Genomic DNA, 17,275 nt, shown 5'->3' with positions numbered 1-17,275 from the left:
AGCTGAATATTGGAGGAGTCAATATTTTGCTAGTTTCTCCAGCCTTCTCAGTGACTGATCTGGACTGTGGATCATTTGGACCACTCTGGGCAGGTCACTACAAATTTCTCCAAAAGACAACAGTATCAGATGTCCGAGTTTCATGGGACCAGGGAGACCACTTAGTACTTCTTTATTTGGCACAGGGGAAGAGTGCATGGGGGGAGAGGGGAATAATGAATGACTGATGACAGCACAGAAAGTCAGTGACAAAGTCAATGGTCTTGTGATGAAGAGAGCCAGAGAGAGGACTGTGGGAACTGAGTGTGAATCACAACATAATTATTTTCACTCTTTTTATTGTTGTTTGCTTGCATTTTGTTTTCTTTCTCATTTTTTCCCTTTTTAATCTGATTTTTCTTGTGCAGCATAATAATTGTGGAAATATGTATAGAAAAATTGCACATGTTTAAGATATATTGGATTACTTGCTGTCTAGAGGAGGGGGTGGGGAAAATTTGGAACACAAGGTTTTGCAGGGGTGACTGTTAAAAATTATCTATGCATATGTTTTGAAAATAAAAAGTTTTAATAAAAAAGAAAGTCAGTGGCAGAGCTGATGCTAAAGATTGGTAAATTCCTTGGAATGGGAAGGAAGAGTATCACATCATTCTATCTGCCTGAGTGGAATTATCAACTATGTCTGCCTAAATTGAGCTGAGATGGAGGTGATCATACAAGACAGATGACAAGGTTTGGGGCACCTTGGGGTTTATCTAATCCTCTCTTTGGTACTCTAGTGAGGCCTATGGATCCTTTCACATAAAAGTTTTTTCAAATGTATACAATAAAAATGTATAGATATACAAAAGAAACCAATTATATTTAAATAGATGTCATTTTTCCTCTTCCAAATTCACAGACCCTCTGAAATCTGGTCCATGGACTCTCTGTTAAGAACCTTTGATTTACTCCCACCTGGTCAATTTACAGAAGAGGCACAGAGTTGAAGCCATTTTCCCAAGGTCACACAGAGTGAGGTATTGGGTCTAGAGAGCTAGTCTCAAAGCCAGGAAGAGCTGGGTTGAAATCCCACCTTTTAACCCATGAAGCAATGAGATAACATGGGATATCCAAATTCAAAGCCAATGTTTTGCCCTGGAATGTGGGGAGTAGATAGGAATAGAAAAAAAAAAAAGTGGCAAGGGTCAGGGGGGGTGGAGATGGCAGCTTGTGGAGCAGAAGCCTTGAATGAAATAGGCTGTATTTTCCCCCAGTTCCTCCCACACCCCCTCTCTTTCGGCTGTCAGCCTCCTGCCTGTTGATCTTCCCCCGCATCCCGTGCCAGGTTGATCAGCCTTCTAGAGGGTTCCTGGTACTGCTGGCACTCCCGAGAAGTCTTTCCAGGGACTAAAAATAACATGGGGTGGAAACAGCTCTAAATAGCTAGGGAATGTGCCAGTCACTCAGAAGGGAGCGGAAATAGTGCCCATACAAGGCAGCTGGGGATATAGATAGATACGCCAGCCAACCTGAACGCATCCCCTTGCGTAAGCGCCTGGAGTTCCTCCTCTGGGAGAGGTGTGTGATCCAGAACCTTCTCATACTTCCGGTGTCCCAAAGAACAGGGAACAGTGAAAAATCATGGGAAACTCGGATGGCAGGAGATGCCAGTCCCCTCTTCAGAGATTCCTGTGCCCCAGTTTCTCCCTGCTCCCTTGAGAAGAGGATAAATGATGTCAGTTATCAGGAGCTGGGGAGGGACAGTTGAGAGTCCAAGGGTATCTGGACTGTCCAGAGATTTTGGACATAGGTTGGATCAGATGACTTTTGAGATCCTTCCAGTACTGAAGTTCTGAAATGCTGTGAGAATGCTATTCTGCAATTCAGAGACAGAAAATGCTGCAGGACAGTCAGCTGCATCTGATGGGTCACTAGCATTGAAGGCATCTGATTTGAAGGGCTGAGAAACTCATCCACCTCCCACCTCCATATGGCCTATTCCTCTTAACCTAGAGCCTGGGATAAAGATCCACCCTCTGAAGAGATGAAAACTCCTTTTCTCTGATTGCTTTTATTCACAGTCTTCCTGATTCAGCTCAGTCTTTATCCGTCTTTAGTTTCTCCCCTCTAGAATTCTTATTCTAACACAAATTCCCCATTATAAGAAATTGCTTCCACAAACAATATATCTTCTTTTAAAATTTGTTTTTGTTTTATTCTGGATTGAATGAAGAAAGAGGGGATTGGAGAAAGGGAGGAGAAAAAAAGAAGATACAGAGAAACAGAGAGGGGAGTGAGAGAGAAAAAGGAAAGAAAAAGACAGACAGAGACACAGAGATAGAGAGACAGTGAGAGAGAAGAAAGAGACAGAGACAGAGAAAAAGAGAGGGGAGAGAGAAAGAAAGGAGAGTGAGAGAGATTCTATATATAAAGTTGAATAAAATGTGAAATCACAAATCTCTATTGTAAAATCATGAATTTCTATTATCTATAGCTCTCTCGGTAAATATACACATATGTGTGCATGTGTAATGTGTGTGTGTGTGTGTGTGTGTATGTGTGTGTATAAACACCTTCCCCAAAATAAGATGGGGGGAGCACTCGGCATACTCCTACCAAAGCCCCATTCCATATCCTCCTCTACCCATTCATTGAACAATCTCTTTTTCATAGAACTGCAGAATGAGAGAAATGGCAGGAAATTTAGTAGCCTTTGATTCCAATCAACACCTGAAAGTATTCCCCATTTCAAAATACCTGGCAAGAGGTCATCCAACCTTGGTGTAAAGACCTGAAAGTAGGGAGTTACCCTGAAAGACAAGTCTCTCCAATTGGTAAACAATATCTCATATCCATCTATCACTGTCCATAATGTCAGTCCTCATGACTGAAAAGCCCACTATCCCCAAGTAAATGAATTTCCCTCCAACTCTCTAACCCAACTTCCAGTTTCCCCTATTTCCACTGTGCTTCAGTGAAAGCAACAAAAGTAAAAGGTATAGATACTTATATACATACATTATATGTAGCCATCATGGCATTCTCTATTCTGACTCCAGTTCTCTGTGCCAAGCAAAAACTCCTGATGGTTTAGAGTGGGCCTTTTCCCTCCTCTCACCACCAGGCTTCCAAGTGCACTGAGATCTAAATTCCCCACCACTCTTCTCCAAAAGCACCCTGCTGCTATAGACCCAGAGCCAGTATTTTAACCAGATATAGCAGTAAAATAAAATGTATATATTATTTATTATAAGATACATACAGATTATTAAATATCATATAGGGGTTATAAAATATATAAAATATAAAACATAGATGGACAAAAAGGATATAATTATTACAATATTGTTTTTTATGTTTTTCTAATACTTTACAAAAGGATTCTACATCTATTTCTTATTTGACCTAAGTAACCCTGTGAGGGAAGCAACGTGGGATTTTTAACTCCATTTTATAAACTGAGGCTTAGCAAGATGAAGTGTCTTGCCCAATATCACTGAAAAATCCCTAGCCCTTCTCTAATGGAAAGATGTGGTCAATACTAAAAATACTATTTTTGATGAATGTTTTGCACTTTTCAAACTACAGGCAATAATAACTCTGTGAGAGCAGCTAGGGAAGTGTTATGGGGGAAGGGGGTATCCAGATCAATAATAATCCTTCTGTCAACTCTTCAAGCTATGTTTTTCTTGCAGTCTGCTTCAAAACTGCCAGGAAGTCATCCACACTCTCTGCCTCCACTTTCTCACTACTTCATACTCTCTATTTCCCTCTTCTTAAACCCATGTTTTTTGTCCTTAGTTTGACTTCTCTCAGTCAACAACAGCTGGCATTGATATTGCTTTAAAGCTTGCAGTATACTTTACATACATTAGTTAATTCGATCCTCACAATAACTCTGTGCCATCACTACTACAAATGTTCTTTTCTTCATTGTATAGATAAAGAAGCTTAGACTCAGAGAAGTTAGTTGTATTAAAAGTACCAGAGGAAAGATTTGACCCTTGATCTTCCTTATAGATCCTAATCCAATAGTACATATTAATCTGATCTCCTATCAGTCTCTACACAGTCTTGAACCTCAAGTTAGCTACTGTAACTATGTACTAGCCAGTGCAACTATGTATTAGCCAGTGTAACTATGTATTAGCCAAAGTAACTATGTATTAGCCGTGTAACTATGTATTAGCCAGAGTAACTATGTATTACCCAGTATAAATATGTATTGAACTCTACCACTGAATGTCTTGCCACCATGTCCCCTCAATCCCATCACTACCCTCATTATTTTTCTGCCAATCACTTTAAACCCTTTCAGTACTAATCTGAGTTCTTCCCAAATTTTATCCATTCCCACTTCTGGGTGGCTAATTGCAGTTAGAGAAAAAAAGTTTTTGACCCTACCAATCAAGTCTACCCAGATTCACTTATCTCAACTGGTTCCTTACTTTGCTGCTGCTGTTCAGTCCTGTTTGACCCTTCCTGGCTCCGTTTTCTGAAGTTGTGACTCTATATAGATATACCTTTATTCTTTCCTGATTGGCCATCATGCTCTCTACAATTATTTTTCAAACTTTCTCTTGTCTCAAGTCCTAATAGAAGTCAGCCACGTCTCTTATATAGGATCATATCATTCTCCTTTCTCATACAGAAAATCAAGTCCATCCATCCTAAATATCCTTCTCCCCTCCCATATCCTCCATACACCTCCTCTTCCCCAACTTTGTTCCAGCCTCTGAGAAAGGTCAGTTTCTCTATTTGGGCCTTTTCTCCCACCCCATTTTCTTCTCTCTGGGAATTCTCTCATCTTTCTCCCTATCTACTGGCTACTTCTTTAGGATCTCCCGACACATTCAGATTTTCTTTATTAATAAGGTTACTTGATTTGAGGTTCCCTCAAGATATTATACTATCTTTTTATTACTATTACCCTCCATTTATTCACAATCTGGCTGTCTCAGCCTATTTGGGGGCCTTCACTTATAATGCTCTATCTCCCACCTCTGTGCATTTACACTATTCTCTCTCATTCCTGAAATTCTCTTTCCTTCTCTTCAACTCTTACAGTCCCTTCCTTCTTTTAAGGATCATCTCAGAAATCAGCTTCCATAGGAACACTTTCTTTATCCTCTGCAGCTACTGATACTATTTGTTGTTCAGTTGTTTTCCAATCATATCTGACTCTTTGTGACTCAATTTGGGTTTTTTTTTTTTTTTTTTTTTTTTTGACAAAGATACTGGGACAGTTTGGCATTTCCTTCTCCAGCTCATGTTACAGATAAGGAAACTGAGGCAAATGGTGTTAAATGACTTGCCCAGAGTCTACAGCTAGTAAATTGTCTGAGGCCAGATTTATACTCAGGAATATGAATCTTTCTGATATGAGGCCTGAAACTCTGTCTCACCATAACATCTGTTCTGTGGCTACTAGCATCTTCCCCTAAAAGGCTATCTTCCATCCACTTTATGAAGAAATCATTTTATGCATATGTAGTCTTACCTATTAAAATGTAAGGTTCTTTGGGAACAGACTTCATCTTGTAGCACCAGCAGTTTTTAAAGTACCTGGCACATAGTAAGCTGCCAAGTTCCTAGCAAATCTTCTACCATCTCTTTTGATCCCCATCACTCACTCACTTTTCCATCCTTTGCTTCTGACCTCATCCCTTTCCTGAAATTATTCTTTCCAAGACTCCCAATGCTCTCTCGATGGTTAGGGGTCCCAGGGTGCCTTCTTTATTATTGCTCACTGATTGCTATTTGACTCCTTGACTTCTATTCAACTTATGAATTCAACAATATTTCTCCCTTGTATGACACTGTTCTCTCTCAGATTCCCTGTCATTTGTTTGGCAGATGTTACTTTGCTTTTTTTGCAGAATCATCATCCTTCTCCCACTTAGTGAGTGTAGGTGTCCCCTAAGGCTCAGTCTTGAGCCCTTGCCTATTCTTTCTGTGTTCTATCTCTTGATGATTTTATCTTATCTCTTGGGTTCAATTATCCTTAACTAGGTGATGCCCAAACATCTATACTTTTTGTTTTAATTTTTGTCCCAAATTCTATTTCTATACTTCTAGGTTCTTGCTGCCACCTACACTCTGTCAACTTGGATTCACCCTATCCAAAGTGATATGATCTCTTCCACCAAGTCTACCACGCTTCTAAGCTTCTATAATTCTTTTGAGGAAATTATATCCTCCCGGTCATTAAGTTCAAAACCCTAATATCATTATGTGTGTCTGTATCTTCCTATACTTATCATTTGTTTTCATATCACCTACATTTCCCTAGATAATTTTCTTCTTACTTTCTTCCAGAAATAAAGCTTTTAGAGGAATAGGAAGTACATCTATGATTTCATTGAATAGAGATTGCTGCCAGATAAGGAAATTATTTCTTTTAATGCAGGTCAGCAGCTTTTCTGAACTTAGGCACATAGAAAGTTGCCTACAGCTTTAAGAAGTTAAATGATTTTCCTTCTTATTATGTATCAGAGACTGGATTTAAATCCAGGACTCCTAGGGCCTCAAGGCCAGATCTATCTAGCATCATTTCTGTCTCCATAGCTCTTTTAACAAAGATTTTTTTTCTTTTAAAAAAGGAAAAAAAAAACAGTTCAGCAAAACTAAATAACATACTAGCTAAGACTAATACATTATGTATTGTTCAACCTCCATAGTTTCCTGTTTCTGCAAAGAATGGAGGGAGGAATGCTCTCCTGTTTTGGGGCAAGGGGGTGTGGTAGCCTGGTTATTATAATTTTGCAGCTTTCAATTCCATTGTTGTTCTATAACATTCTTGCTGTCTTTGCTGTGTACCTCCACTTCCTCTCCTCTCATTAACTCCTACTTTCTCTGCGTTCTTTCTTCTGACCTCAACATTCAACCCTAACTGCTCTCTCCAAAGTTAACCAATATATAATACTATTCATCATCTCTGCCTGAAAGCTTTTCATCAACCATCTTTTCTTTATTTTTCTGCTTCTTTTGACATTTTTGATCTCCCTCTCCTCTTAGAAACTTTCTTCTCTTTGAGATTTTACCATGTTACTCTTTCCTGGTTCACCTCCTACCTATCTGTTGACTCCTCATTCATCTTTGCAGGCTTTTCATTCTGATCACATCCTCTATCTGTGGCAGTTCCCCAAGTTTTTGTCCCAATCCTCCCTCTCTGTACTTCCTCTATTGGTAACTATATCTACTCCTGGGGATTTAATTGGTATCTAATTACTTCCAGATTTACATATCTAGTCTCAATCTCTTCACTGAATTTCTATCTCACTTTTGGACATTGGAAACTATTTTTCCCACAGAAATACTATGTCTAAAACAAAACTCACCATCTTTCTTTTTCTTCTTTTTTTTATTGAGCAAGGCAACCAGGGTTAAGTGACTCGCCCAGAGTCACACAGCTTATTAGCTGTATCTGAGACCTTTCTTTTTTGTCCACTTAAACAGTCACTTGTGTAAGTGTCCATTCCTGAGTGATGGAGGTTTCTCCCAATCACCTTCTCCTGTATGGGAGGGATCTATGAATAGGGAAGACAGCCCTAGGATGAAACAGAACTGTGGGGTGTAATCAATTACAATGATGACAAGAACAAACTATGTCTGAATGTGAGTTTCTAAGGACATGGTCTCTGTGTTCTGTAAATGATGCTTATTTTTGTTTTGCTTGTGTGTGCCTTTTTTTTTCTTTTTCCTTGTTATAGAATAGTCAAATCATGTAATACTAGAGCTGGAACATCCTTAAGCACAAAGACAGTCAGAATGGGAGGGGATGGAAGAAAACCATCTTATCCACTCCCTCATTTTACAAAGAAAGTACTCTCTCAAAGTTCTCCTGAGCCAGTGGTACAGATGAGCTGAGAACCCAGGTTTCCAGAGCTGTTCTCCCTGCCACAGTGGAATATTTTCAATATCCTTAGAGTCTCAGCTACAACAAGGAAAGTAAACTGTAATCTGTGAAGCATCTTGAGCTGTCTCACACTTTAGGTGGTGCTCTTGGCTTAATCAGCTTTGTGCTATTTTCACTGAGACTATCAAGATCAGGAGCACCAGATGTTTCACCAAAGGCCTTAAATGACCCATGAATTTCCTCTGAGACACCTAGATTATCTGGGTATTGGTTAATTTGCATGTACTAGGTACATGCAATCCAGCATGAACCAGTCTCTGTGCTATCCCTGGGGATATGAAGAAGGGCAAAAACCAGTCCCTGTTCTTGATGAGCTTACAGTTTAATGGGGCAACAATAGGCAAACAAAAGAATAGGCCAGACACAGGATAAACTGGAGATAATCAACTGCAGAAGGCATGAGCATTAAGTACATCACCTTCAGCTCCTCATGAGAAACAGCTCTGTTCTTTGTACTTGGGGTAAAAATAGCATCTGCTCTCAGGTCTATCCTGGTCTATGAGCAGAAATACAATCTTTACCTTCAAGGTGCCTTTTTTGAAGGGCAAAGGGAAGAGAATACAACCTAGAGACTCAGAAAAGCTCTCTTCTAAAGAGGAAACATTGAAACTCCCCAAGGAATGTTTGGTTCAAGAAAGGTCCTCACTCATAAAGACATCAGGGAATCTAATTGATGACCAAAAAGTTAAATGGACTCAAGTACTGAATGTGAATGCCAAAGGCATACAGGGACTATCAGAGTTAAATAGCAGAAGGCTCTCCACTTATTATCCATATTATTGTCCATCCTTGCCTTTGCTCCAGTTTCATTTTAAGGAATAGGGCTAGATCAACCATGTCTTCCTCTCCCCCCCCCCCCCGCCCCCGCCCCCTAGGCTGTACTCCTGGCTCACCTCCTAGAAACCAATTAGGAGATTCTGACTCTTGCAATAATCAAGATGAGAAGTGATGAGAGCCTGAACAAGAATGGTGACATATGAGGAGAGAGAACTAAAAGCTTTTGTGAAGGTAGGATCTGCAATATTTGGCAAATGATCTCACACACAGATACCTATGTATATAATGCTTTTTCCTGGAGGGCTGAGCCCAAAAGTCCTTCCAGAGCCTGCTTTTATTGATATTCATTTTCCAACAGTGGCTCTGCTTAGTTTCTACTTCATGAATATCATGCTCCCAGCCCTGATGCTTCCCCCAGATCCTTTTCGACTTTCTTACATGCATTGTCTTCCCCCAATAGATTGTAAACTCCTTGAGGACAGGGACTATCTTTTTTTTTCTTAAGTGTATTCTTAGTTCTTAGCATGGTACCTGGCACATAATAGGCCCTTAAGAAATGTTTATTGACTATTAACTATTGTGGAGGATAGGGGAGGTTAAACATGGTGGTTATAAATCTGGATAACTCTCCAACCTTATTGCCCATGGTTCCTTTTACACACTCTGAGTTGCAGTCACATAAGACCACTTGTTCTGCTTCAGTTCTGCATTTTAGTCATAATACAAAGACCCAGCTTAGTTTAGCATCCCCTCTTTTCTTCAGATTAGTCATCAAGGTCATTCCATCATCACCCAGGCCCTCAATCTCAATGTCATCCTCAATTCTTCATTCTCTCTTATCCCATACACATGATTACTGGTCAAACAGCATTATTTCTACCTTTCCCAACATCTCATGTGTTCGTGCTCTTTTTTCACACAGCCTAATTTAGACCCTCATCAGCACTTCTAATCTGGACTATTGAAGTAGCTTTTTCATTGAAATCAAGCTGCTCATCATTTCTTATAAGACAATAGTTTCCATTACATTCATATATGCAAACATTTCGCAAATTGATGGGCATCCCTAGTTTCTAATTCCTTGCTACCACAAAAAGCACTGCTATTTTTGCACACATGCATCCTTTTTCCTCTTTTATGATCTCTCTGGGATACAACCCCAGTAGTGGCAAAGCTGGATTAAAAGGTATGAACATTTTTTAATAGTTCTTTGGGCATAGTTCCAAATTGGTCTCCATAATGCTGGATCAGTTCACAACTTCACCAACAATGCAGTAATGTTCCAGTTTTCCTATCTGCTGTTTCTAAAAAATGATACTCATTTTCTGTTTCTGTGCCTTTGCAATGGCTATTACTCTGTGTTGGGTATATACCATCCCTCATTTCACCTCTGCCACTTCTTTTACTTGGCTTTCTTCAAGAATCAGCTAAAATCCTACCTTCTTCAGGCTTTTCTAAGTTTCTTCAGCTACCATTTATATAGTTACTTACTTGTTGGTTCCCCCTCCACTAGAATGCAAGTTCTTTGAGAACAAGGGCTGGGATTTTTTCTTGTTTTCTTTTGTCCCCAGCATTTAGCATGGTGACCGGCATACAATAAGCATTTAAATATATATTTATTGACTGAATCAAAATGTACTAAAGTGGAAACAGAACTAGACTTGAGGAGATAGGTTCAAATCCTTGTTCTGGCCTCTTTTACCTATATGATTATGAGAAAGTCATAATCCAACCTTAGCTTCTTCATCTGCCAAATGGAAAAAATGAGTTTCTATTTAAGTACTAAAATGCAAAATATGTTCCTCATAGAAAAGTTAATAAAAAGTACATAATATAAAGTATCAATATTTCTATTTGAAGGTTGAGAAAAGTGAGGTTCTGAGTCATTAAATGTTTTCCCATAATCATGTAGTAAATGTCTGAGGTAGGATTTGAACATGAATCTCCTAATTCTAAAGCCAGAATGGACTCTACTCACAAAAGTTAGTCAATAAATATGTATTAAGCGCCAGACACTGCTAAATGCTGGGGATGCAAAGAAAAGTAAATGATTGTCCCTGCTCTCAAAGAGGTAATAGGGGAAAGGACATGTCAACAATTCTGTACAAACAAGCAATAGGCAAGATAAATTGGAGAAAAATCAATAGAGAGCAGAATAAAAGGGACTGAGAAATGCTTTCTGCTTTGTAAAACTTATAGTGCCAGAGTGAAACGAGTTATTGGAACTTAGAATAACCTGATTTCCTGTAGCATTTTTCTCACTCTTGAGAACTTTCTTACCTGTGTGGTGGAGTGACAAGCTCAGAACATGGAGAAGGTGTGATATAAGGGACAGAGAGTTAGCCTTGAGGTCAGAAAGCTTGGGGTTCAAATTTTTTCCTGTGACCCCTCTAGCTATGTTTCTTAAAATTTTGGTGCCTTATACAATTCTGATAAACTGTAGGTCAGTTGATACATGTCCCTAGCCCCTTTTGGAGAGGGAACAGTTGGCCAATTACAGCTGAGAAAGATACTTTCAAAGGATACCTGGATATTTAGATTTGGCCATTCATCCATTACAGTTAGTACTACAGGAGGTTGGTCATCCCTACCCCACCCCCTCTCCACAGTTCCTAGAACATTTTAAATGCCAACAGAATTTAACGCTTGTTGGAACCTTCATGAACAGGGCACTGTTGGGTAAACTATCAACTAGCTTTGATTTCAGTTGGCTTCTTCTTCCAGGAAGGCTTCCTAATTATGCTGGCTTCAAAGAGAGATAATTTCCTGTAAGAGCTTATCCAGTACAGGCTCCAATTGCCTCTTGCTGAATGACTGAAAAGTCTGTTTTCTATGGAGGATCTCGCTCTGCTTCCTCTTTCTACCCTCCCTTGACTTTCCTTCCTCTTAGGCTCTTTCTGACCTATTTCATCTTTCATGCAACCTCCAAAACAAAAACAAAACACAATATCTGTAATGGCTTGTTTCATTATCTGTAAAGTAAGGGAATTGAACCAGTGATTTCTACACCCCTATGATTCTGAGGGAAAAGATATTTGGCAAAAATGAGAGAACATGGCTCCATAAGCTCCCAACTATTCTTCAAGTCTCACCACTTAGGGGCAAATGACATAGCAGGAAGATATGGTGCATATGTGCCATATGCAATGTGGGATTTATTTGTCACAGATGGGAAGCCTCTAAATGCCAGGACTTGTCTCTACATCACTTCACTTGTTAAACACTCTCCTTTTCTCTTCTCTCTCACCATATACAATGATTAGAAAAGGTTTAAGAATGGAGAGATCGAGGAGGAAAGTAATTACACTATTGTATCTTTGCCTCAGAAACCTGCAGTGATTCCCTACCTGTCCACAAGAAATAAAAAACCCAACATAATTTGACTTCAGGCAACTTTTTCAGGATCTTCCACTCCTCACATGTACACACACACACACACACACACACACACACACACACTCTAGACAAACAAGACTCATGGCTATTCTCCAAATACATCCTGTACTTGCCTCTCTTCTGAACACACTAAGTCCTATACTCTTGCCTGAAATGACCTAACTCACTTTAGGGGACATCTCTGCCTGTGGAAATCCCCTATCCTTAAAGACCAAACTTTGTTCAAATAGTACATTTTAAGAAGCACTTTTCTGAACCTCCTCTCCTCAGGCAAAAATAACGTCTTTGTCTTTTTGAACTCCCCATGTCCTATCTGCCCTTCTCTTATGGCACTTATCACATTATTTTTAGTGGAGTTATGTGCATGTAGATATGTCTTATATTAGACTTTGAACTAAGTGAGGGACCCGAACCCACCTTGTGCTGAACTTATGATAAATCCCATTATATGGAATGTCCTCCTTTCCCTGCTTTGCACATTATATTTCCACCCATTGATGAGATCAAATTCAATGCTACCTCTTAACAGGAAGAATTCACTTATTTCTCTGGTTAGTAATAACTCCTTTCTTCCTGGATTTCGTAATGCCTTTTGTTTGGTGCCTCTTAGATGCACTTGCTACAGATTATTATTTATGACAGAACCATAATATAACCTAGAATGTGTGTTCAAATATACTTGTAGTTTTTCCATTACCCAGGACAATGCTGGTCACATTTGTAAAACCTCAATAAATGCTTGTTGAATTAAACTCAATTTTTATTTCACTATTGTTAAATAAAAGATAAAACCAATGATATTTTTAAAACACAAAAGGCAAATTACTAAAGCTTCAGGCCACATATTTGGACAGCTCATAGATATCTTCTGAATAATTCAGGTAGAACTTTCTGATATTGGGGTCTTGGTCTCTTCTCAGTTCTTCAAACTCTAAATTGGAAAGGTAAAGAAGGAAAATTTAGCTGCAATGCTTTTTCTCATGGATCTGGAGAGCCCAGGATAGGATGGTGAGAAACAAGATTTGTTAGATTGATCCTAAGGGGAAACTTGAATATAAAAAACCTCAGAAAGAAAGGCTGGGGAGAGGGATACTCAAGATTTTATTGGGAAAAAATGTAGACAACAAAGGAGATGACTTCTATTATTCAGTAACCCTAGATTTGATGGAGAGGTTTCTCTTAGGGAGACCTTATTATGAAAGAGAAAACTCAAGGCCATGTCTCTAGTCTGAGAGAGTGAGACACAGTCTCAACACTTAGACAACCTCCAATCTGAGAGGGGACCATAGCACTGTCATGTGGTATAAGGGGGAAATACAAGTCCCATTCTACAGAAACTTCTGGTCTTAAGACATAGAGCCATCTCTTAGACACACTCTCTTTCATTGCTTTCCTCTGGAAACTTGTATCGACGAGTCCCAGATTTGAGGAGGAAACATAGCCTGCCATATAAGAAGGTTCTTGATTTTACCTTGACTCCTGGATCTGGTCTGTTGGAGTCTCTTACCCCCACCCCAACCTTGGATGGTAAAAATCTGAGACTACAGCTTACTTTTTGTCAGTAGCTTCATATCTGACTTATTCATATAAAAACAGAGATCAGAAAAATACTCCTGAAGCATTCCACCTGAAGAAGAAAAAAGAAAACAGGTTGGGCATAAGAGAACGCAACTCAGGGCTTTCAGTTCTCCAACCAGGAGCTTGAGCTGGGCACTCCTCTTTGTAGCCTGACTAAAAGTGGGGCCAGGGACCTTTTCATCAATCAAGGACTCTCCTAGCCAAATTATGGATATAGGGATTACCACTAACCTTGAGAGAGAGCCTGGAACCTGGTCTCACATGAAGACCACATCTCTGCCCACTTCCGCTTAGGCACAGTTGGTCTTGGTGCAGGCTAGGGTTGGAATGCAAGGGATACAAATGTTCATTGAGCCTCAGTATCCAGGAGGAGCCTGAGTCAGGGAGCCTTTAGGGAGATCCTGAGGGGAGGAGTTATGGACCAATAAACCAAGATGATCAAAGATTTACCAATAAACTTCATGGCAGCACGTTGAAGGTTCTTCTGAGGGCTCTTAACATACATAAAAGCCTGCAAGAGGAACAAATGGTACTCTCCAAAATTGCTCTCTACCTGGAAAGGAGGAGAAAAAATATGAGAAGTTAAAGAAAGATCTCTCTCAGAGGAGAGAGATCAACAGTGGCTTCTGGTAAATGAGACTGATAGCCCTTCTTTCATGATTTCTGCAAGCCTAGGGGACGAGGCAATTCAAATCCACTTTTCCTGTACATGCATGTCCCCACTAGAACTTCCTCTTGTATATAACTTCAGGCGAGTTTTTTGGGTTTTTTTTGCCTTTTTAAAGATTTAATTTTCCCCTTCATCAAACTGAAGCTTGGGATTTTATCAAGGATATTAATAAATATATGGGAATTGAATTCAGCAAACTGTGGGACAAGGAAGTGAGAGCACTTTTATGGAAAAAGTGAGGCAATATGATAAAGGGATGTCATAAGAAAAGGGATTAGATTTGTTCTGCTTGGTCCCCTGGAGCAAGGTGGGGAAGAAAGATTTAGATTTGATACAAGAAAAGAACATCTCAAAGATGCCCAAGGTGTAATGAGCTGTCTTAGGATGTAGTATGTGTGCTCTCCTACTTCCCCTCCCCATTAGTCAGGGCTGTGTAGAAATAAGAAGCTTTGAGATCTCTTTCAACTCCATGTGATTCTTTTGATTAGGTGATCTCCAAAGTCCTTTCTAGTTCTAGCAGTTTATAACTCTATATCATTAAGCCCCAGTCAAATGGATGAACAGATAGAGAGATTTTTCAGTTCCTCAAAAGAGATAACCATTTCCCTCAATTTCAAGGTTTTTTCTGTGTTGATGATGCATAATTGAAAATCCTTCATTTCCCTCTAGACCCAGTTGACCTGGGTTTTCAAGGTGAAATATTTTCTACAGCATGTATAGACAAGATGACACAACAAAAGCTTTGCACTAAATATGAAGATAGGTGCTCCATAACTAGTACTTAATTTCTTTGAAACACATGTGGTCCTTTCTATACTCCTCTTTTAAGACATATGACCATGAGGGAAGAGGGAGTCTATTAAGCTCCTATTGATGATAATATATGATAAATATGATCATAGCTATTCAAACTGAATAGTACTGTGTTTACTAGTAATCCTCATCTGGGACAAAGAGAAATGTGAAATAGAGGCAAAAGTAGGAAAACAACATCAGGTACCTAGTAAATGATTATTAAATTGAATTTTTAGTCTTGGTTCTCACACTGGCAGGAGCTACATGCCTTTTGGTAAAACACCTTCCCTCTCTGTGCCTCAACTCCCTCTTCCATAGAATTTTGGAAAGAATGGGAAATAGTTTGTAAATTGTTAACTCCTTTAAAATTTTAGAGATTATTATTATTATTATTATTATTATTATTATTATTATTATGGATTAGTTGAAACTTTGAATTTGCAATTGAGGTATGTAATTTTGGAGCATGGGTCACTACTTAGTTTGGGAAACCTGAGAAGTTGGTGACCCTACATGTTCATTGAAAATAAAGGAGAAGCCATCAGCAAGGGGTCTAAAGTGAGAGAAGAATGGAGATTAGATCAGGTTTAACCAATATTCAAAATCTTCCTCAAACTGGGTCTTAACTTACCTTTGCAGTCTTATCTCATTTGCATTCACTTCCCTCATATTCACTCTGTACTTGAACCAAATTGATCTTTTCATCCTTCTCATTCATAAACTCATCTACATGCTCCATGGCTCAGTTTCTTTGTCAAAGCAGAGTCAGGAGTGGGTATGACAGACCCAGTCCATGATCATATGGATTATAACCAAGCAACAGTAGGTCATACAAACTGACACTACAAAAAAACAAAGCTTTGGGGGGGCACTTGAACTTCTGTAAGTTCTTTAAAGCATATTTCCAACACTATTGGCTATAGAAATCTTTCTTTTCCCCACTTGTTGGTAAGAATTTTCCTCCCTCAAGAACTAGCAATTATAGCAGAATAGGAGGAACTAATACAACCCACAACTACGACAACAAAGCTCCAAGAAGGGTGCCAGAGTTAGTAGAAGGTCAAGAAGTAGAAGAAAAAAATGGGTCATTTATTTTTTTCCTAGACCAAGATGATGAATTCAGCTGTCAAGCAGATATTGAGTAAGGTGAGATCTGTAGCTGTTTCTCTGACCCCAAGAAAGGGATCTTAAATTCAGTCTCTGGGCTCTTGCTAAGGTTAAGCTTATAGTTCTATCCTGAACCTGCAAAACTAACAAGCAGAGCTTACAGGATCTAGGACCAGAAGTTCAATGAGGGGCAAATCCCTAGTCATATTGTAGACCTAAACTGGAGTCTAGAGTGTGAAAAGTCCAAAAGAATAGCAAACCAGCTATGTTCTAGACTAAATCACACAATTCCAATTAAAATGTGAGATTCCTTGGCCTGAGCTGCCCCTGCGATCCCTGAAGCACATGGTATTCAGTAGTAGCAAGACTCCAGATAGAACAGACCTGGAACATATAAGCCATAACATTCTCTCTGGAAGTGCACAGTGCCTGGCTCTACCACAGTATTCAATCTGAGAATGTTTAGACAGAATTAAGACTCCCACCATAAAAATCTATTAAGGTGTCAGGAATTACCAAGACATAAATGAAGAAAAGAAAAACTCCAAAGCATACTTGAGCAAAACTTCAAAGCAAAGAAAAACAGCTTGACCATAAAGTCAATTAGAATTCACAGGAAAAAATGAAGTAGGTGCTTGTTTTTAAGAGTTAAAACTGATATTATAAGTGAAATGGCAGCATTAAAAGAAAGAATTAGAAAAGAAATGAAACTTTGGAAGGAAGACTTGGAAGGAGTTTTAAAATATTAATACAAGTACAAAACCTTATCCAAATAATAGACTCCATGAAAATTAGAAGGAGCCAGTCAAAAATTATTGACTTCATGAAACTACAAGAAGCAAAGTCAGAATATGGACAAAATAGAAGAAATGTAAAGTGTCTCTTTTTAAAAAACTAAAACACTAAACAACAATTAGTTTGGAACACAATTAAGGAGAGATAATTTAAGAATCATTTTATTACCCCAAAGTCATAATATAATGAATATAATATTTCCAGGAATCATGAAAGAAAATTACAAAGACATATTAAAAGCAGAAGGTATCACCTCC

The 17,275-nt window shown here is 38.9% G+C and overlaps 1 protein-coding gene across 2 annotated transcripts in view; it reads right to left on the bottom strand.

Annotated features, from left to right (window-relative positions):
* Window positions 1–12,895: 12,895 nt before the first annotated feature.
* The window catches only part of LOC141552507 (maestro heat-like repeat family member 5), a 70,575-nt gene continuing 66,195 nt past the window's right edge, over window positions 12,896–17,275 (bottom strand). For both annotated transcript variants that reach the window (XM_074284671.1, XM_074284672.1), the window contains exons 14-16: window positions 14,102–14,204; window positions 13,626–13,700; window positions 12,896–13,004 (exon numbers count right to left, since the gene is read on the bottom strand). In XM_074284671.1, coding sequence (XP_074140772.1) covers window positions 12,907–13,004; window positions 13,626–13,700; window positions 14,102–14,204 — 276 coding nt within the window. In that variant the 3' untranslated portion in view covers window positions 12,896–12,906. The remainder of the gene's footprint in view (window positions 13,005–13,625; window positions 13,701–14,101; window positions 14,205–17,275) is intronic.

Source organism: Sminthopsis crassicaudata, chromosome 1 (genome assembly GCF_048593235.1).
Source record: "Sminthopsis crassicaudata isolate SCR6 chromosome 1, ASM4859323v1, whole genome shotgun sequence".
Classification (NCBI taxonomy): Eukaryota; Metazoa; Chordata; class Mammalia; order Dasyuromorphia; family Dasyuridae; genus Sminthopsis; species Sminthopsis crassicaudata.
The sequence above is the reverse complement of the archived record's forward strand: the minus strand, read 5'-3'. Positions and strand labels throughout refer to the sequence as shown.